Source organism: Halichoerus grypus, chromosome 5 (assembly GCF_964656455.1).
Source record: "Halichoerus grypus chromosome 5, mHalGry1.hap1.1, whole genome shotgun sequence".
Lineage (NCBI taxonomy): Eukaryota > Metazoa > Chordata > Mammalia > Carnivora > Phocidae > Halichoerus > Halichoerus grypus.
The window spans coordinates 164,214,483-164,236,383 of record NC_135716.1 but is presented as its reverse complement, the minus strand read 5'-3'; the positions used below and the strand labels follow the sequence as shown (position 1 = coordinate 164,236,383).

The window sequence follows — 21,901 nt, the reverse complement described above, 5'->3', positions numbered from 1 at the left end:
ACGAAGAATTGTCTCTCTTTGGAAAGATATGAAAAATCGGTAAAAAGACATAAAGTCCTGGAACTTTCTGAATTCTGTACCAATATACATATTATCTATTCACAAAAGTAAATAAAATTTTAAATATTCAAAATACTGATTCTGGCTGTCTTGCTAGAAAAGATCCAGGATGTCCCAGGAATCTACGTCTAAAGCATTGTCTGCCAGCTCATTCTAAGTCAGGAACTGAGTTGTCAGGAAGAGGGCAGACTTGAGAAGCAAAGGATATTTGGAAGCATAAACTTACAATCCACCTACTCAGAAAAATGAATAGAAAGTTCTCCAAGGGATTGTGAGCCAGGCTTGGGAACCCACTGATTGAGCCCCACCTCTGCATTTTATGGATGAGGAAAGAGAGGAAGAGTGACTTCCCAAAGCTACACAGCCAGTCAGAAGCACAGGCCAGTGCCCCAGGAATGATAATGACAATGACATTGACTCCCAGCCCCTGCTCACCCTCAAGCAGGGACCCTGCTGACTCACTGGGCAGGAGGACAGGATGATAGAGAAGAAAACACCATCTTTAATTAACCCACCTGCACAGAAACCAGGGTACACTCCCTGCCTTGCAAGGTCCCAGTGAGAAAAGAACTTGGTCCCTTGCAAAAACCATCTTATAAAAACAAAAGGCTTCAAAGCACCAGTGGCTAAACCCGTTGAGTAGAAAGGAGGCTGGGGAGTGGGGGTGGGAGGAGAGGGCTGGAGACAGGAGAGGGCTGGTGGCAGGATAGCAGCCAGGTCCGAAGGGAGCTGCCCCCTTCTTGAACGGAACCCCTAGCTACCTGGGCAGACCATATGGGACCTCAGTGCCTGGGGTGACCAGTGGAACTCCTGGGGCTGGCTCCTTGGCAGAACACTGCAGAGGGGATGGCGGGGTGGGGTCCTAGCTCAGGATGCTTTGGCCTCAGATGTAGGGAAGGCTAGATCAGAGGGTAGAGAGCAAGGAGTGGAGTGGTCACCATGGATGGGCTCAGGCATACAAACCATCTGTGTTTCCCTCCCATTCCCCCACGCCTCCTGCCCTCCCTCCTAATCCAGGGCCACTCATGTTTCACAGACTGGGAAGCTGAGGGCTGCCCCTCCTGCCCTTGGACTCACGGCCAGTACACAGGAAGTAAGGTCCTCAGGGGTGTCTGTGGAAGGAGATGGGGAGAATGAGCTCTCATCTCTGTTTGCTCTCAGGGGTGCTGGCCCTCCCAACCCCACACCATGACCCACACTCCCAGTCTGCCTCTTCACAACTCCTTCTGGGCTTGTTAGAGGTTTCTCTTTGACATTGGGGTGGTCATAAATGCTGGTGATCTTTGAAAACTGGTGATCGGGAGGTGCTGACCAGCTGTCTTCCATTCTGGAACCACAAGTCTTCCAACGGGTGACGTGGATGGAGCCATCAGGGGTTGGTGGAGTTGCTGAGAGGACAGGGGATCATGGCTGCAGCAGACCCGGCCTCAAGGACCTGGAAGGGGGTGGGGTGGCTGAGATATGCCCACCCCCCTTATTGGAATGAACTTGAAAGGTTGGCCAAGAGTGGATGGGGGCCGAGTCTAGGAGGGCTTCCCTGTGGGTCAGGCTGAATTCAGGGCTCTGGGCTCTGTTCATCTGGTTCCCAACAGGAGAACAGGTATATTGCTTCAAGAGAGGCGCTGGCGAGGGGTGGTGGTGGTGGTGTGTGTGATGTAGATCACGTGGGTTCTAGAGTGTCCCAGCTGGATGGGGGCTTGGAAATGGGATTCAGAGACCAGACAGTGGGTTCTGGAGTCTGAAACTACAGAAGGTATGCTGTGTTCAAGGCCTGCCTCCACCAAAAGCCTAGCTGTGTGGCCTCAAGCAAATCACTTCATATCTCCGGGCCTCAGTTTCCATATCTGCAAAATGGGAATTATAATCCCAGCCTAGCCCCTGGAATTAAGAGTCAAATGAAAAGGCTAGAAAGAGCTCCATCTGCTAAGAGATTATTTTAATTGAGGGAAACTGAGGCCCAGAGAGGGCAAGGAAGGGCTTTGCCAGATGTCACACAGAGAGTCGGTGACGGAGCTGCAACTGGAACCCAGGACTCCTGCTTCTAGTTCACAGTAACTCTCCCCAGGGCTGGTGAACGAGTGTGGTGAGATGGGGCAAATGCCATTTCTCCCTGCACAGGGGACCGGAAGTGGGGTGAAGGGTTTCGAAAGGGAGCGGCTGGAGAAGGGAGGGAGGCCCCAGCGCACGCCAAGGCTGAGATAAAAAAAATACAAACCCCGCGATCCCCTCCCCCGCCCAGCACGTCCCACCCCTGGAGTCGGGCTGGAAGGGTCAAGTCCAAGTCCGCCGCAGACCCAGCCGGAGCAGGCTGCAGTCGGGTCGCGAGCCGCCAGGGGGCGCGCCTGCTATTTCGGCCCGAGCTCGCGCCAGGGCTTCAGTCCAGCCAGCAAGCTCGTGGCAACTGGATGGGCGCGGGACAGAAGTTACCCCGACCTGCAGGAAACAAAGGCAGGTTAGGGAAGTGGACCCGCAGAGAGATTCGGCTGCCCTCCCCACGCCTCCCTGCCTTTCCTTCCCCTACAGCAACGCCCTAGTCCCTCCACCCCACCCCGCTGGGCACCATGACCCACGTGTACAGAGGCTGCAGTTGTAAATGCGATGTCTTCTGGGGCGCCTGGTATCCGTAGGAGTCAAAGCCACCGATGAAGTCAACTGCGGAAGGGGAGGTGGCGCATAGTTAGGGATGAGCCTGTGGGGTATGAGTTATGGGAGGCTAGGTCCTGAAAAGGAAGAATCTGAGGGCCAGACCCCTGTACAGAGCCTTAGGGCGGGGCTTTGCTGCAGGACCTATGCGGAGCAGAGCGGGATTTTCAGGAGCTCAGCCAGAGTGGGCCAAAGCCCAAGTGGATGGAAAGCCTCGGGGGGCGGGCCGTCCTTTAAGGGAGCAGGGCTTGAGCCACTTAAGGGGGCAAGACCTGGGAGGTGGGGGTGGACGGTAGTCGGGGGACGAGGCTGGGCACGGGAGGTGCTTGGTAGGGGCGAGCCCCGTGGAGGTCCTCGGAGGGCCAGAACCTAAGAGGAGTGGGTGGAGAGCAGTGCTGGAGCCGTGCACTGGGCACCTGGGTGTCTGGGTCACAGCCCAGAATGCGCTGGCTATGCCGACCGCCACCACCCCTGCCGCCTCTTCTTCCCCACCAAGAGGAGCCAGTTGGCCAACCCAGGTCTCCTCCCTCCCAGGCCGCGCGGGGCTCTGTCCAGGGTGCTGAAGGCACGGGGTGGGGTGTGGCCAGGCTTCCCCGTTCCCTAGGGGCTCGGCACTCACAGCTGTCCTCCTCCTCCAGGAACACTTTGCTCACGTAGCAGGCGAACACGAAGCCAAACAGCTGGGGGTGAAAGGAAAGAAGACAGAAGCTCTTCCTCCACCCCCTGCCTGGCCAGGCCCAGAAGGACGGGAGGGACTGGGTGTGCGAGGATGAAGGCCAACCCATAACAACTTCAAGTTAAATGACTGGGCCTTATAGTCAAACATACCTGGTCCCATTATCCGTTCTGTGAGTGGACTTGGACAAGTCATAATTTTACCTCTTTGGGCCTCAGTTTTCCCAGCTGGACCTGGGCAATACTTCACTGATTTGTTAAGAGGAACGAGGATTATGTGGCTTTGGGTGTGTGGAGTGCTGAGGGCAAGACTGGGAACTATATTACTATCTTGGAGCCACTCTTTTTTAACTCTTACAACTCTACACAGTTGATGTGGTCATGAATTTCTGTTAATAAGCATATAAGCTTGGAGAGGGCAAGTGACTTGCCCAAGGTCACACAGCAGATACACTGGAGACTGGGTTGACTCATAGTCTGATGACTCATCCTATTCATTAAACCTGCTCACTCCTAGAATGGGAGCTGGGGCAGGGGGTGAAGGGAGGAGATACAAGATATGGAGACAGAGCCAGGCAGACACAGGCAGGCTGGAAGATCTAGGTTCTCCCCTTCTTAACTAGAGCTAAACAAAGGGGTTGGGGTGGAGTCCACCTCTGGGAGTGTGTGGGCCAGGGGGGACAGGAAGACTCACAGCCAGGAAGATCTGCAGGGCACTGCTGAGTGCTTCGATGTAGGGATAGTCAAGCAGGCAGCCGGTGACAGAGATGACATGGTGGTCTTCCAGTGCCAAGCGGGAGTTCAGGACAGGTGTCACCAGGCAGCCTGGCCCATTCTCCATCCACCAGGAGCGGTGCAGGGATGTGTTGAAGGTCATGATGAAGTCCCGGTCCTGGGGGCAGAGGGGCCTAGAATACTGAGCTGGGGCCAGGGGCAGGGGGATCTTCCCCAGGCCCCAGGAAACTTTATATAAGATCTACATCACACCTGGACTGTTGTAGCAGCCTCCTCTCCTGGCTTGCTTTGAAGAGTACGGAGGGAGCCCATTTCTGCAAGTCTATATTTGGCCAGTAGGTGGCGCTTGATGACTACGTAGGTCTCACACTTCCATCAGAGATGAAAGGGGCTGGTGCTGACCGACCCACAGGAGCCCCAAAGTTTCAGGGATGGAAGGGACCCTAACAGTGGCTGAGTCCAGTTTTCCAGCCATGGGTGAAATCCTCAGTACAGACCCCTTCACAGCCCATTCAGTCTCTCCACTGCTCTCTGGGTATGGCCCCGGGCAAACCTGTCCTCTCTAGTCCTTGGTCTCCCCATCGGAAATGCAGAAGGGGCTGGCCTAGATCAGAGGTTCTCACCCACGGTGTGCATCTCTGTGTTTATCAATCCATTCATCATGCAGCCTGTTAACAAATATTCACTGGGTGCTGACCAGGTGCCAAGCCCTGCGATGGGATGTATGATCACATTTCATCCTCGGCAACCACATGAAGTGGTTATCTGCGCTCACTAGACAGGGAAACTCAAGCTCAGAGAGGGTGAGACACATGCCCAGGGGTCACAGTTTGGAAATGCTGGAGCCGGGACTTAGATCTACCAGAACTACAAAGCCAATGTTCCCATTCATATATTTTCCCCTCTTACATACTAAAAATAGAAGTTGTATCCTCTGGGCCTGCTCTTCCACAAGCTAAAAACTTCCCCTTTCTTCAATAGTTCTGCATGGGATCTGGTCCACTCGATTTTCCCCAAAGACTACTTCATCTCTTTCCCTTCTGAAAATATTGATCAGAACTGGACTCAAATCTTTGTGGCCTAAGCAGTTACCAAATGCTGTACATGACATTTTCACCTCCCTTGCCCTGAACACATGTGGAGCCCAAGAGCACTTTTCAGGGCCACTACAAGTGGTTGGTTTCTACTGAGCTTGTGATCAAGTGGGACCACCGCCCATCTTCACGGCCCCTCAGCCTTATCTGCTCCATCATTTGTTTCTGAGAAGTGCAGAAGAGGCCAGAAACTAAAATGTGGGGGTAGGGTCTGTGGAGCACAGATCATTTGGGTGTGTAGAGGGAGGTCTCTTCAAGAGATGATGCCCCAGACCAAACTAGGAGCCCCTGGCGTAGGGGATAGGAAAGGTCAGGCTCTGCCCTCTGGCATTGCCAGGCCTGAGGCTTACCTGGGACAGCTGTCCAACCTCTAGGTAGAAGCAGATGATAAATGCATTCCAGCCAACCCAGAGCACCAGCCAGGCTGCATACTGGAGAAAGGAGAGGTGGGATCAGGGTGGGGCCTGGGGGAGCGGGGATGGGGCTTGTCAATGGAGACAGAGCTCAGGGACCGAGGGGACCTTTGCAAGGAGAAATGATGACACTATCTCACGCAGAGAGCACTTTAGAGTTTACAAATCATTATTACATCCGTCCGGTCCTTACAACAGCCCTGCATGGAAGGCATTGTTCTTTCTCTAAAGATAACCAACGTAAGCGCTAGAGAGGAGGTTTCAGTTTTCCAAGATCACACAGCTAGGAAGAGATAGGGCTGCTCCTCAGGCTCCAGTCCTCTGGCAGCTAATTCGATGCATTCTGCAGAGAACAATAGACACAACCCGGCTCCACAGAGCTGGAGAGGAGCGGGGTATTTCCACCCAAGTCCTGGGTCTGCAATTCCAGTTCTGTCACCCAGCACACAGTGCTGCTTAGCGGAGTGCCTGGGGCTTTCCCGAGAGCTGGAGAGAAGGATTCTCCCATCCCGGGTGAGATAGAGCTTTGGAAGGGCCCTGCCCACCCAGCTTCTGGGAGGTTCAGCCTGTGGGAGGTGGGCGAAGCCCAAGAACGAGCCAGAATGGGCTGTGGCAGGAGCATGGCAAAGCATGTCATTGTCATCACAGGTGTCCCTTTTCCCTCCAAAGAGGCAGGTGAATGGGTCACTGAGGAAGAGCAGGGGAGAAGGGTGAGCCTAGCTAAACACAGGAGTTTAACAGAGACCATCAAGGACCAGGGCTTGGGAAGAGGAAGCAGGAGGAGGGAGCCAGGGACACAATCCACTCCTGGGATCAGAGCACAGAAGGCACTGACCTCAAAGCCCCACTTGCCATCACACCACATTCTTGATGAACAGCAAAGGACCAAAGCCGAGCCAGCCTCTTAAAGCAACCTGAGAAGCTAGAGAAGATGAAGTCCGTCCCTGCACTGGCTTACTGAGGCAGCGTGGGCACGTATCAAGAGCCTTCGCTCTGGGTCTGATGCTCTAATCCTGCCACTTATTAGCTGTGTGACCTTAGGAAGCCTCGTAACCTTTCTGAGCCTCATTTCCTCATCTGGAAAATGGAGATGGTAAGATATCCCTTGCAGGGCTGTTGTAAAGATAAGTAAACATGCGAAACTTTTAGCAGTGCGCTTCGCACATGGTAGACACTCACTAAATGACCTGGCAGGTTAATATTTGGATTCTTCCCTAGGAAATCCTTTAGGGAAAATATCAATCTCGTCTCTCTGCTGAGCAAAGAAGCATTGGGACTTGGGCATCCACCACCAGCCGGGCTGGAGCTAAGACAGGGCAGGGGTCTGGGCACCCAGGGAAGGGGGGGCAGTTCATGCCTGGAGGGGCAGGGGGGTAGGAGGGGCCAAGGGAGCCATACCAGAATGAGGTACCGGGAGCGGTACTGCACGGTGCCAAAGATGCCCAGGATGACTGCCATGATGTGCAGGAAGTTGGCTAAGATAGGAGCCCACTGATAGCCCAGGAAGTCAAAGATCTGCCGCTCCAGCGCAGCGACCTGTGGGAGAGAGCAGGCTGAGGCCACGGTCACCGCCTGAAAGGGGAGGACAGGGACTCCTCGACCTCGTGGAGCAGGTGACACCCCTTACCACGGCGACGAGGCACTATGGCCTGACTGTACACAAGTCCAGAGCCATCCCAGCCCTGCAAGACCACAGGGAGATGGGGAGATGGAAGCAAGTCTGCGGGGATGAACTGAGACGGAGCCCTGCTCATCACTTTGGGGACAGCTAACAGAAGGGAGCCGGGGTTCAGAACACCTTCCTCCCTGCCAAGAGGCGCTCCCCGTTAGCACCTGCCCCTGCCTCATGTGGGGCTCGAAGCAGGTGGAGTTAGGATCCAGACTGCTTCCCCCAGCCCTGGCCAAGGGCTGAGCCACGGCCCTGAAGGGCCCAGGAAAGTCCCTGGGCCTGAGTCCCCTCTTCCAAGGACTGCTATCTGGAGGTTGCCCTGGCCCATGAAATCTATGGGCTGCAGAGAAAGGAATTTTTTTTTACTCCCCTTCCCCAAGGGAGCTACAGTAGGTTGCAAAATTGACCTCAAGTTCTTTCTCTCCCTGTCCCCATGCTCTTTGGCAGTACCCTTCTACAGTAACCTTGTGCTTGGTCATGTGACTTGCTTTGCCCAATGGGACTTTAGGAAGCATAGTGCAAGTGAAGACCTTTTGAAAAAATTGCTTGTGCCCTGGAGCTTGCCCACTTCCTACACCTGTAACACAGAGAACACCATGTGGAAGAGCTCCTGTGACCCGCTGGAGGATAAAAGGAGAACCAAGGCCCCCCAGATGACAGCCCATCAACCATCAGACATGTGAGTGAGGCCATCCTAGATCATTCCGATGCCAACCAACCCACCAACTGACCAAAAAACACGTAGCCAGACCAGAAGAATCGCCCAGCTGACCTACAGAATCAAGAGCTAAATAAAATGATTGTTTTAAACTGCTGCTCTGGAATGATCTGTTACCCAGCAAAAGCTAACCGATACAGGATTCAATCAATCCTCCCTTTCCAGGAGCCCCTGGTTCAATGTTTCAGCTGATACACTTAAGAACAAAGGTGCCAATGACATCCATTGTTATTGACTGTCCAATACTTCTTCTCCTGGTGAAAGAACCCATCTCTTTGTTTTGGGAACCGCCTCCTGGACCTTTAGTCCATGTGCCTTGGGTGGGGCTGAGCCCACCTCTAATTTCAGCAGTGGGCTCATGACTCAGTCCTAACCAGATAATCGACACACAGGGATCTGGTCAGGGCTGGGCACTCGCCCTGTGGCCTGCTCCCGAGAGTCACCCCGGAGAGCTGCTGGAGCAGCCGGGACAGAGATGCTGTCTGCCAGGGTATCTGAACGGGTACAGTGTTGCTCAGAGCTGTTGGTGGCTGTCTTTGCCATCTCAAAGGGACAGAAAGGGAGAAAGAGTGAACAAGCGAGGGGAGTGCCCAGGTCACATCGTTTTCGGTCTGAGGATCTAGCCATGCCGAAAACGAATTCTCCCTCCTTGTACTTGTGATTTCTGTCACTTGCAACCCAGAGTCCTGATTAAAATAGAAGGGGAGAGAAGAGGATCTGGCTGGGAAGGGACAGGGAAGATCCCAGAAGTCGTTTTCCTGGCAGGGAAGCGGGAGGAGGTGGGGCTGACGCTACCACACAGATGGTAAAGCTTGGGCAGAGACCCAGGAAGCTGCAGGCCCAGCCCTGGCACCCCCCCACCTGGCGTCAGCCTGCCTCTTGTTGGTGACTCCTCCTGCAGGGCCCTGCAGATTGTAAAGAGCTTTCATCGCTCACTGGATGTTCCTTGGCAGAAAGGCAGAGCTGAGATCATGATCTTGTTCTGAAGCAAGAGACCATGAGGCTCAGAGAAGGGAAGTGACTTCCCCAAAGTCACACAGTAGGGAGGTGGCAGAGCCGGGCAGTCATTCTGCTTTTCTCTGTCACCTGTCCCATCTTGGCACCAACTTATCAACTTTCCCTCTTGGCACTGGCACTGGAGTTAAGAGGTGTGGATTCTGGTTGAGAATCTGACAGACTCTTGGGTGACCTGGGGCAGGCCACCTTCCCCAGTGGGTCTCAAGCTCCTTCTTCCATTCAGAAGAGACCACTGGACTGCATGACCGCTAAGGGCCTTCCACCTTTGACTCTCATGGTCTGCTGACCTTGGGGAGAAACTCCCCAGGTTGCTCCCTGCTCCCAACAGCTTCTGCCCCACTTCTGCTCTTCTCCTTTCCACCCTGACTCTGCCAAGCCTTGGGGAGCCCTGGTGGTTTGGGGCCCACTTGATGCTCTCAACTTAGCTCGCATCTGGTCCTGGCAAGGAGACTGCCGTCAGAGGACAGAGGAAGTGGCTGAGACAGACTTGCCCAGGCTCATAGTGTAGCTGGGGAGACATCTTGCCTAGAAATGCCCCCGTAAAACATGGTATCACCCTGCTCCGCCCCTGGCCCTTGCTCCAGCCCCTCTGGGTTCTCAGGGACCTCACTGACAAAGCAAGCAGTGGGACTGTTACCACGAAAAGCTATGGAATCACTAAAACTCAGGTTCAAATTGCAGCTCTGTGTGACTCAGTGCAAGTTACTTTCGCTCTCTGAGCCTGTTTCTTCAACTGTAAATAGGGAAGGCAATCCTTTCCCCGAGAAGTTGTTGTGAGGATATGGAGACATCACAAAGACTGAGAGACAACTAGACTTAATAAACAGTGGCTAATTAGTAGGAGACTCAACAGTGGAAGCTTCTTAGTTGGGCACCGAAGGCTTGCTGGGAGCTGCCACACTCCTTTACCCTGCCCCCCCCCACCCCAGCTACTACCCCTGAGTGGCTGAAACAACAGTTGGAAGTCCTGCCTTCATTTCCCTTTTCCTTTTTTTAAAGATTTTTTTATTAATCTATTTGACAGAGAGAGAGACAGCGAGAGCAGGAACACAAGCAGGGGGAGTGGGAAAGGGAGAAGGAGGCTCCCCGCGGAGCAGGGAGCCTGATGTGGGGCTCGATCCCAGGACCCCGGGATCATGACCTGAGCCGAAGGCAGACGCTTAATCGACTGAGCCACCCAGGTATAAACTTAATTTTTTTTAAGTAAACTCTGTACCCAACTCAGGGCTCGAACTCACGACCCTGAGATCAAGTGTCCCACGCTCTACCAACTGAGCCAGCCAGGTGTCTCTCCATATATATTTTTTAATTGAGATTCTGCGTCTTATAAATATCTCAATCCTAAAGTTATTATTTTTTATTAGAAAACCAAGTCAGATATTCAAGAATTTCTGCTTGTGCAGCTGCGAGATGCGGCTAATTACCAAATAAAGAACAAACAAATAGGGGGAATATCTTCCCCATCTGGTTGCACCAGCTTAGAACAATAATCCGAGGGCTGCAGTGATTGTAAATCCTAGCTGGCCTTGTTGTGTCTTGTTAGTTTGATGGGAGGACTAGTGTGGAGACAATGGCAATGTGCTCCTTCGAAAAAATTTCAAGTGCACGTGCACCGAGGGAAAAAGTGACTTTGGGCTAATTGTTTTTAACCTGGTCAACCGGTAAGCCAGGTCTTGAGTCTCTCTCCTAGGTGGGCCAGGACTATGACAGAAGCTCCTGCTGGCAACTGATGCAGCCTCCTGCGTGATGGAGGTGGGGGGGGCTGGCCACTACCCGTCCGAGTGCTTTTTCTTTGCATGTTTTTGTTGTTATTTGTTTGAAGTAGGCTCCACACCACCATGGAGCCCAACATGGGGCTTGAACTCATGACCCTGAGATGAAGACCTGAGCTGAGATCAAGAGTTGGATGCGGGACGCCTGGGTGGCTCAGTCAGTTGAGCATCTGCCTTCGGCTCAGGTCATTATCCCAGGGTCCTGGATGGAGCCCCGAGTCAGCTCCCTACTCAGTGGGAGTCTGCTTCTCCCTCTCTCTCTCTCTCAATCAAATTAAATAAAAATCTTAAAAAAAGGGGCGCCTGGGTGGCTCAGTTGTTAAGTGTCTGCCTTCGGCTCAGGTCATGGTCCCAGGGTCCTGGGATCGAGCCCCGCATCGGGCTCCCTGCTCAGCGGGAAGCCTGCTTCTCCCTCTCCCACTCCCCCACAATGCCCCCTCACTTGGGCATGAGCTTCGCCTGTCAGCCAGACTCTCCTACCCCTCTGCCTTTCCCTCGCACCTGTCAGGGGAAGCCCATACCTGCACAAACCCAATTAACAGTTTTCTCCCTGCTTGCAAAGCAGCCGAGTGCTGCTAGAGAGTCACTCCCCAGGCAGAGCCGGTGCGCGACAGATGCAGGTCCGTAACCACCAACTTTGAGAGGCCCCCCCCCTGCCGCCCCACAGCCCAACTAGGCTTCTCTGGGGAACCTACCTTCCCCACTGACCACTTCCGATCTCACTGCCCTCCACCCTCCTGGGACCCCTCCAGCCTCACTCTCACACTGGGACCTGGCCTCTGCCTGCCCCCGCCTGCCCCCTCCTCTGCCCGGTGCCTCCGCCTACACTCTGGACCCCACCTCCTGTCTTCTCAGGCGCTCACACCATCCTCGGACCCTTCTGGCCTGGAGCTCAACCTCTCCCTGTGCCCAGGATCCTTCGCACTAGCTCCTAAGCACACTCAAGCCAGTTCCATTTAAAAAGTAAAAGAGAGGGCGCCTGGGTGGCTCAGTCGTTAAGCGTCTGCCTTCGGCTCAGGTCATGGTCCCAGGGTCCTGGGATCGAGCACCCCCGTCGGGCTCCCTGCTCAGCGGGAAGCCTGCTTCTCCCTCTCCCACTCCCCCTGCTTGTGTTCCCTCTCTGGCTGTGTCTCTCTCTGTCAAAAAAAAAAAAAAAAGTAAAAGAGAAAAGCCCCATCCTCACCTATCTCAATGCTCTCAAGGCCAGAACTGCTGAAAGGCCTCCATGCCCTCCCCGCCACTAGCTCCCCTGGCCTGCATGCACACGACCATTTGGCTCAGTGGCTAGGAGCGGACCCGCCGTTAGAATCCCTGGGCCACGGGGCCAGTCCCTCACTCCCCTGCACCTCAGTTTCCTCACCCACAGAATGGGTATAATTCACAATACCTCCCTTATATGGTGGTGGAGAGATTCCATATTATTTGTTAATTTATATACATGTTTAAAGTAAGCTCTACGACCAATGTGGGGCTAGAACTCACGACCCTGAGATCAAGAGTCACATGTTCTACCAACTGAGCCAGCCAGGTGCCCAATTTTTTTTTTAAGGTAGTATTTAAAATTATATTCTGCTGCAGAACTCCCTGCCTGCCCCTTGCTTTATTTTTTCCATGGCACTTATCATAGATTACCGTACTACCCACTCCCTTTTACGGTCGGACTCCTGCATTAGAAGGCACACTCCCTGGGAGCAGGGATTTCCGCCTAAGGCGCTCACCGCTGCATTCCCGCTGGTGAGAGCCGAGCCTGGCACACTGCAGATGCCAACGTGAAAGTCGGTCTCCATCCTCCCTGGCCACTCCTGATTCCCGTGCAGCTCATCCTCCCATGCAGCCGGGCCCCTAAGTGTCAGAACACCCCCAGGCCATTTCCTGGGTGCAAGCAAACGTGTGCCCACCCAACCTTCAGGCGCTCCCTGTTCTTGTTTCAGCCTCCAGCCCCTTTATAACCAGCTACTCATGCGACGGCTCATCATGAACTTAATATGCCCAAACCTGGTCCGTTTCCAGTGTTTGGGCCCCATGATGTGTCCAAGTGCAAGAGCCAGAAAGCTCAGTTTCAGGTGCTGCTCTCCCTCCCGCTCTTCTGAATCCCTCTCACCTCTGGCCACTTTCTCCCGCTGCTGTGCACTCACCCGGCCATTACAATACTACCAGCTCCCCCCCCCCCCAGCCCAGCCCCCTAGCTCACCTCAAGCCTAACCTGGCCCTCTCCTTTCCCAAGTGAAGCCACCACGAAGCTCCCCGGCTGCCCCTCCCCCTGCCCTTAGCTCCCCACCCCCACCCAGATTATTTATTTATCAGGTAGCTGCCAGCCAAGGGGGATGCGGTTGCCATGGGAACCTTCAGCCCCGAGTCAGGGCTGCCTCTGTTCTCAGTAGGATGCTCTAGTCTGTCTAGACGCCAACCCCAGGAGCCCAACACCAGGTGGGGGCAAGGGATGAATGATACAGATGGGCCCACCCCAGCCCCGGGAGGCTGGCTGGGGGAGAGGGCGGAGGGGGGCCGGGCTCTGGGCCACAGAACCCACCAGAAGCCTCTGGTGCCCAAGCCCTTGCCAGTCAATTCTACAAGTCAACTACTTTCCTGGCCAAAATCCCAGCCGTGTCACCATGGGACTTAGATACAGAAGTCAGGCCATCTGAGGGAATGATGAGGGAGGGGTCCCTGAAGTTTTGGAAGAATGGTTTGGTCCAGCCTGGTACCGTTATTGACTTTAGTTCAAAGAGGGCTGAGGTGGGAAAGAGCTCCCCATTTGGGGTCCAGCAAACCTGAGTTCCATCCCGAGTCAGTCTCTGATTCACTGTGTGACCTTGGGCAAATTACTCCCCCTCTCTGAGCTTGAACTTGGGAAAACGTCCTGAAGATTCAGACGGTGCATGGAAAGCTCTCAGCCCAGCAGCGCCTGGCACATGGCTGGTGCTCCGTACACGGCAACAGCCGCGGCTGCATCCCCCAGCTCAAGCCCCCCTTTTCCCAGTGGATTTCTGAGGCAGCTGACAAAATTAAACTCGACTCAGCCCTTCATCCATGAAATGAGGGAGTGGGACTGAAGCCAGACAGACGGACCCCTGGAGATCCACCAGTCCAACCCCCTCATTAGGGTGGTGAGCAAACTGACAGACAGCAGTGAGTTGTCTACGAGGAGTGTCTTCCCACTCTCCCTGAGCTCTGCACCCATCTCCGGGGTCCATCTAGGGCAATGGCCTTTGAGTATGAGTTGGAACAGTCACAGAGACCAGGTCGTCTTTGGTGGGGTCAGGGAAAACTGGCCTAGCAGTTCACTGAACAAATATTTCTTGAGCATCTATTATGCACCAGGCCCTGTGCAGAGTGGTGATGAACAGAATGGGGCAGCTCCCTCCTCAGGGAGCTCAAGTCTGGAGACAAACACCACAGGCCTCTGGGAGCTGATGATGGGGTCTTCATGCCAGGTTCCCCATCCACTGTGTGTAGTGACCTGTGGGGACTCCTTCCTACCCTCAACACACACACACACACACACACAGTCATGCACACGTACACACACACACACACACAGTCATGCACACGTACACACACACACACACACACACACACACGCGTTCCCTGTCTCTTCCTGGGCTCCTGCAGCCCTTCTGCCTCTCTCTGTCCCAGCCTGATTCCTGCTGGAAAATGGACAAGGTTATCACCGTTAAGTGGAACACACACACACACACACACACACACACACACACAAGCTGCAGAACAATAGGATTCCATTTATGTAAAAAAAAACCCCAAAAGCCAAAAAATAAAAATGAAAAAGACATGAAGCATGTGTGACTATAAATGCAGAGTCAAGAGCCCGGGAAACACACAACAAAGGTTCTGAGAAGTCCCTCTAGGGAGTGGGAGTGGGGACATGGGGAGACTTATACTTTTCTTTAGACATACTTCTGTATATTGTAATTTTTTACAACAAAGATAGATTTTTCAAAAAAGTTAAGAAGAAATGTTTTTCAGTGTTGATTCATGTGAAAAAGCAGTAAAACGGCTCAGAGGACCTGAGGTCTCCTTCTCTGATGTGAATGTGCCGTGGGGTCCCGCTAAGTCTCTCCCTCTAGGCCTCAGTGTTCTCATGTACAATGGGGGTCTCAGTAGCTCCCAATCACTGTCTGGGCCTGGCGGTGCTACAGCCTGCCTAGCAGCAGGGGGACCAGCCTTTGGGGTCCTGTGACCACTGTTGAGGGCTTAATGGCTCCTTTTTGCCCAGAAGCTGGTTCTGCCAGCCCCTGGTAAGGTCCCTCCCTAGGTTCTGCCTGGGTCATCACAGCCCTGCTTCCCCCTGCCTGACGACACAAGCAAATCTGTCACCACCTCTCCGTCACCACCTCTCCTCAGGCTCAGCCGGACCAGGGGCAAGGGCTCCCCACGGCCCTAGTGCAGCCGCCTGGATATGCAGGCTCCCCTTTTGCAGAGGAGGCTCCCAAAGTCACTCAGACAGGAAGTGGCAGAGCTCAGGTTCAAGTCCTTGTGTCTCTGTTCACTGTTCTTCCCACCCCCACACCTCTCTCCAGAGACCGTCAGGGGCTCAGGAAGGGGCAGAGCCTGCTCTCATGAGTCACCCAGTCCCAGCTCCCTTGGGCAGCGACATAACAGCTAACATTTATTAATCTCCTATTAGTGCCAGACACTATGCTGAGTCCTTCGCATCTGTTCATTTGTTCATTCTGCAAACAGCCCTCCAGTGCCTTTTGTGGGCTAAGAGTTAAGAAGCCAGTGGTGAGTGTAGAGGACCCAGTTCCTGTCCTCATGGGATGCCAGTCCTGCCTCTTCCCTCCTCAGGGAAGATTCCAGCACATCTGTCCCAGCCCAGAGAGCAGGGAAGTGGAAGAGGGGCAAGATGAGGGGGATGGTCTTTCCCATTAGAAAACAAAATAACCTCTTGGGGCGCCTGGGTGGCTCAGTTGTTAAGCGTCTGCCTTCGGTTCAGGTCATGATCCCAGGGTCCTGGGATCAAGCCCCGCATCGGGCTCCCTGCTCTGCAGGAAGCCTGCTTCTCCCTCTTCCACTCCTCCTGTTTGTGTTCCCTCCCTCGCTGTGACTCTATCAAATAAATAAATAAAATCTTAAAGAAAAAAAGAAAACAAAATAACCTCTCAACGGGCTTCAGAATAGTAGAATCATTAATTGAGCGCCTATTGTATATTACCCTCATACTCATGTCTCTTAATCCTACCCCCATTGCTGGATAAGGAAACTGAGGCCTGAGGAAGCAAAGGGGCTTGCCCAAGGCCACACAGAAGAGCTGAGACTGCCAAATCCTCACTCTTCCCTACCACATGGCTCTCTGGCCGGCTTGCATGCCCTGGCAGTTGGGAATCTCACCCCTTGTAGCCCTGCTTGGTCCTGCTCCCTCCTCCTCAGCTTCCCCAGCCCCCCAGCCCCCAGACTGCCATCTGTCTGTCCTTATGCCCTCCTGCTGTGGCCCAGCCCTGTACCTCAGCTGGGCCTGGGGGAGCCAGGGAGCAGCTGTCCACTAGCTTGGGCGTAATTAGCCCTCAGAGACCAGCCTGGAGCTTATGGGGGTGGGGGGCGGGGGCCCAGGACTGTCTCAGAGGGCTGGTCCGGGCCAGCCCTGGTCCCCACAGGAGGCAGCCGCTGGAGCTTGGCCTCTGTCTCCATGGCAACCCCACCCCTCCTCCCAGTGACCGCTGACCCTTCCCAGCTGGGGGACTCCTCAGACCCCTTCTGGGCAGATCCATCCCACTACACCGCTGAGCCGGCAGCGCCATTAGAACAGGCCTGGTAGTGGTCTGATTAGCATACATCTACATTAATTTGCATAAACCCAGCCTAGAAACCCATGGTGATACCAAGGTCAGTCTAAAATCAAAGGGTCCCTCCAAGTCATCCGGTTTATCTCTTCATCCACAATCTGGTCCAAACCCACAGGCACCCCGGTGGGAGGCCATGTGGGCAGTGTAGAGAGGGGCCTTCAGGGACGGGGAGTCGGCCTCGGTCCCCTCCTCCGTGGAACAGGGACAAGGATGCCTACTTCACAGCAGTGTTGAGAGGACTGAGGGGGTCTTTCAGATTTGTTGCAAGCCCAGGCCCTGTCCCACCCCCTCTGACCTCTCATCTCCACTCCTGGAGCTCCTTGCTTTCTGCCTGGGGGCCAGGCCCCTCTCACAGGCCCAGAGAAGCCCCTAGGAGTCCAGTAGAGTTGCCCCTTGGATCTGGGGCTACTGTGCCACCCGCCTCCCACCAGGTCTTCCTGCCCTAATTTCTGGGGTCTGGCAGGAAGTGGATTAGAAGCTGGTGGCTACCAGCTCTGGCCTTTCATCAGTGCCACCCGGGCTTTGCCCTCATGCTGGTTCACAGCTGGGGAGCAGGGGAAAGCTGACACAGCCCTGACCCCCTGCACCACCTGCTCCACTGAACTTTGGAAAACCACCAGAGGCAGTTTAATGCAGTGGGCAGAGGGCGTGCTTGGGTTTATCTTCCATATATGAGCCTCAGTCTCCCCATCTGTAAAATGGGGATAACAGTCCCCACACTTCCTAGAAATAGTGTGAAAATTAAATGAGAAGACTGTCACGTGCCTGACATGGTAAGCGCTCCATAAATGGTAACTATTATTATTTCAATAACGACAGTGAGGAGGAAATAAGCCGAGGCCACATCGAGGGTCCAGGAAGGGTTTGCGGAGGTGATATTTAGCTTTGGCCTTGAACTGGCTACAGTAAAGACACCCAACTCGCTCTGGATGTCCCTCAGGAGGGTACACAGCAAATGACAGCACCTCCACACCGTGGGACACGACACAGCCCTTCTACCGGGTGGGCAAAGAGCGCCAAGCGGTTTGGTGTGAAAAGGCAGGCCGCAGGGCCCCTTGAGTAGCAGGACCCTATTTTTGTGTAGAAGGAAAACAAAGAGTCATCAAACTCTGGAGAGTAGGATTGGGGGTAGGGGGGTCTTTGAGATTCAACCAGAGATATTTCAGTTAAGGGTTTTACATTGAGGAGGAATACCTTTATAAGAAAAAACAAAATAAAGAAGAAATTAAGAGGGGGACAAATGAGTGTGGGCAAAACCCCTGAGGTGTGGACCGGGTGATGAACTCTCTAGGTTTGCCTGGAACTGGGGGCTTTCTTGGGGTGCAGCCCTTTAAGGGGTAAAACCCAAAAGTTCTGGGCAAACTGGGACAAGTCAGTCATCCCAGATGTGGGGGGTACAGACCACCTGGGGGCTTAGGATCGTGAGGGGTGAGAAGACCTAGGTCTTCATCCTACTGGCCCCTAGGGGCCAGGGAAGGTTTCAGCAGAGGGATGAGGCAGCTGGGTGCTTTGCGCGTGGTGCTCTCTGGCTAAGTGAGGATGGGCTGGAGGTAGGTGGTCAGGTGGGGATGCCAAGGCCTTCCTGGGAAGACTAAGGAGAAGGCCCAGAATCCCTCTCTGTGCCCAGAGTCCCAGTCTCCCAGGACTCTCACCTTCTTGCTGATGCCCACTCTACCTCTGCCTATGTACCCATGCCCAGACTGTTGGGGTATCCCCAGTCCCATGCCCCAGATGCTGAGACCCCCCACCCCCACCCCCAGCAGGCTCTGGAGTGGGCAGCAAAGGCCTGGGATGAGGAAGGCCTCTAAAGAGGAGCACTTCAGACAGGGATGGAAGGGAAGACAATCCAGGTGGAGAAAATCCAGCAACAAACAGGCTTTCCCAGAAGACGCCGGCTGCAGATCGATGGACTTTTGGATAAATAAAAAGGTGATTAATCAGATGCCCCATTAAGTACAACAAACGACATCATACAATTAAGTCAAAAAACTCATGGCAGAAAGCACCTTAATGGAGCAGGCACTTAAGCAGGGAGAATTAAGGAGGCCCTGAGAATTACAGGCATGGCTATACGGCTGGAGATGGGGTGGAAAAGACCAGAAGGTTGACACAAACACTCAGGAGTTAAATCTGCCAAGCATTCGATGGGGTCAGAGCCCAGCAGTGATCAGCTCAAGCTCCGGAGTCAGGCGGACCGGAGAGGGAGTCCCAGCTCTTACTTACTAGCTGTAGGGCCTGGGAAAGTCATTTCCTGGAACCTCAGTTTCCTCATCTGTAAAATGGGTACACAACTACCACGAATACCTACCTCCTGGGGTTGTGTGAGGACTCAGTGATGTACCGGGAGCACAGAACTTGATATACAGTAAGTGCTCAATAAATTCTCATCGATTGGACAAGTCACCTTCCCTCTCTGGATCTTCATTTCTCTTTGCAAATAGGGGATAATAATGTCCTGTCTTACTCACAGAGAAATTGGAGGATCAATTAAGATCACAGCCATGAAAGCAACTTATATACTATAATGTGCTTTTTAAAAACTGTAAAGTACTATGCCCACATCATCATTATTAGGATAATTAAGTCCTTGGTTTCATACCAAGGTCAGATTCCTGCTGCTTGCTCCCTGAGAAGCTGTACAGTGCAGTGCTTAAAAGTGTGGCCTAGGAGCCAGACTGTCTGGGTTTGAATCCTACCTTTATACTTATGAGCTGTGTGACCTTCAGCCACTCACTTAACCTCTCTGTGCTTTAACTCCTCCATCTATAAGATGGGGATAATGATAATAGTACATATTTCATGGGATTGTCGTGAGGCCTTAAATGAGGGAATATGTGTAAAATGCTCAGAACACTGCCTGGCCCGTGGTCACGGGTAAAACCACGTTACTTGTAGTGAGTTACCCATAGTGAAGACTCCGTGTCTGGGTCCCCAACATGCTCAGAGGACTCAAGTTCTGAAGAAGAGGCCACCACTGTCCTGGTGTGCAGACCCCTTCGAGGCCAGGAAGCACTCTCCCCGACCCACTCCATCCAGTCCAGCAGCTGCCTGACCCAGCCTGGCCCCTTTTCTGCCCTGGCCCTTCTCACTTACCCACCAAGCATTCACAGACACTGACCCCGCGCTAGGCCTGCGCTGGTTGAACAGACCACTGACTTAGAGTGTCAGTTTGGCACAAGTGCAGAGAAGAGAGCAGGGACTTCCCTCCAGGGCCTTGCATGGAGCCCACCCTGGACATGCTGCCTTATGTCCACCCATTTCATGTTCTCCTCTCAACTCTTGAGAGCTGTGATTTTCCATGTGTAGAAACAGAGGTCCAGGGAGGGTTGTGTAAGTGGTGGAGGCAGGATTCGTACCCAGCTGTGTCAGGGTGACCATATTCCCAAAGTGAGATTCAATGCAATCTCTATTGAAATTCCAACTATTTTTTTTTTGCACAAATAGATAAGCTGTCCTAAATTCACAGGAACATTCAAGGGACCTAGAACAGTCAAAATAATCTTTTTTTTTTTTTTTTTTTTAAGATTTTATTTATTTATTTGACAGAGAGAGATAGCAAGAGCAGGAACACAAGCAGGGGGAGTGGGAGAGGGAGAAGCAGGCTTCCCGTGGAGTGGGGAGCCTGATGCGGGGCTCGATCCCAGGACCTTGGGATCATGACCTGAGCTGAAGGCAGACACCTAACGACTGAGCCACCCAGGCGCCCCTAGAACAGTCAAAATAATCTTGAAAAAAGAACAAAGTTGGAGGACTTAGATTTCCAGATTTCAAAACTCACAATAACATGACAATAATCAAGACAGAGTTGCATTGGGCGCCTGGGTGGCTCAGTTGGTTAAGCGACTGCCTTCGGCTCAGGTCATGATCCTGGAGTCCCTGGATCGAGTCCCGCATCGGGCTCCCTGCTCGGCGGGGGGCCTGCTTCTCCCTCTGACCCTCCCCCCTCTCATGTGCTCTCTCTCTCTCATTCTCTCTGTTTCAAATAAATAAATAAAATCTTAAAAAAAAAAAAAAAAGACAGAGTTGCATTGACATAAGGTTAGGCAGAAACATCGGTGGAATAGAATTGAGAGCCCAAAAATAAGCCCATACATTTAACTGATTTTCAACAAGGGTGCCAAGACCATTTGATGGAGAGAAAGCATAGTCTTTTCAACAAAGACATAGTCTTTTCAACATAGTCTTTTCAACAAAGTCAGCATCTGGCTGGCTCAGTTGGTTGAGCACATGACTCTTGACCTCAGGGTCATGAGTTCATGCCCCACATCGGGCGAGAAGCCTACTTTAAATGAATGAATGATTGAATGAATAAATAATAAATAAATAATAAATACATAAATAATAAAAAAATTATTATTATTATATTGATATTAATATTATCAACAAAGGGTGCTGGGACACCTAGAAATCCACATGCAAAAGAATGAAAGTTGGTCCCCTACCTCACACCACATGCAAAAACTAACTCAAAATGGATCAGAGGCCTAAATGTAAGAGCTGAAACTATAAATCTCTTAGAAGGAACCATAGGTATAAATCCAAGTGACCCTGGAATAGGCACGTGTTACATACAATAGCAAAGCACAAGCAGCCAAAGAAAAACTAGATAAACTGGATGTCATCAAAATCAAAACCATTTGGGTGTCTGGGTGGCTCAGTTGGTTAAGCATCTGCCTTCAGCTTAGGTCATGATCCTGGGGTCCTGGGATTGAGCCCCACATGGGGCTCTGCTCAGTGGGGAGCCTGCTTCTCCCTCTCCCTCTGCCCCTCCCCATTGCTCACTCTCTCTCAAATAAATAAAATCTTTAAAAAAAATCAAAATCAAAACCATTTGAACACCAAAGGACACAATCAAGAAAGTGAAAGCCAACCCACAGGATGGGAGAAAATCTTTGCAAATCAGAAAGGTGATAAGAGTCTAGAGTCCAGGACAAACTATGAGAGACTATGGACTCTGAGAAACAAACTGAGGGTTTTGGAGGGGAGGAGGTTGGGGGGAACAGGTTGGCCCGGTGATGGGTATTAAGGAGGACAAGTATTGCATGAAGCACTGGGTGTTTGTTATACACAAACAATGAATCATGGAACACTACATCAAAAACTAATGATGCAATGTATGGTGATTAACATAACATAATAAAATAAAATTTTTAAAAAAAAGAGTCTAGAGTCCAGAATATATAAAGAATTCTTACCATTCAACAAAATGATAAATAACCCAATTAAAAAATAAGCAAAGGATTTGAATGGAAATTTCTCCAAAGATTTAAAAACTGGCCAATAAACACATGGAGAGATGCTCAA

General features: G+C 52.6%; 1 protein-coding gene across 3 annotated transcripts in view; it reads right to left on the bottom strand.

Annotated features, from left to right (window-relative positions):
- Positions 1 to 542: 542 nt before the first annotated feature.
- The window catches only part of NKAIN1 (sodium/potassium transporting ATPase interacting 1), a 40,051-nt gene continuing 18,692 nt past the window's right edge, over positions 543 to 21,901 (bottom strand). The window contains exons 2-7 of one of the 3 annotated variants that reach the window (XM_036098436.2): positions 7,019 to 7,156; positions 5,558 to 5,638; positions 4,073 to 4,270; positions 3,323 to 3,383; positions 2,631 to 2,712; positions 543 to 2,493 (exon numbers count right to left, since the gene is read on the bottom strand). In XM_036098436.2, the coding sequence (XP_035954329.1) occupies positions 2,484 to 2,493; positions 2,631 to 2,712; positions 3,323 to 3,383; positions 4,073 to 4,270; positions 5,558 to 5,638; positions 7,019 to 7,156 (570 nt within the window). In that variant the 3' untranslated portion in view covers positions 543 to 2,483. Of the gene's footprint in view, positions 2,494 to 2,630; positions 2,713 to 3,322; positions 3,384 to 4,072; positions 4,287 to 5,557; positions 5,639 to 7,018; positions 7,157 to 21,901 lie in introns of those variants that run through there. The other 2 variants (XM_036098441.2, XM_078073499.1) reach the window with 2 other exon arrangements.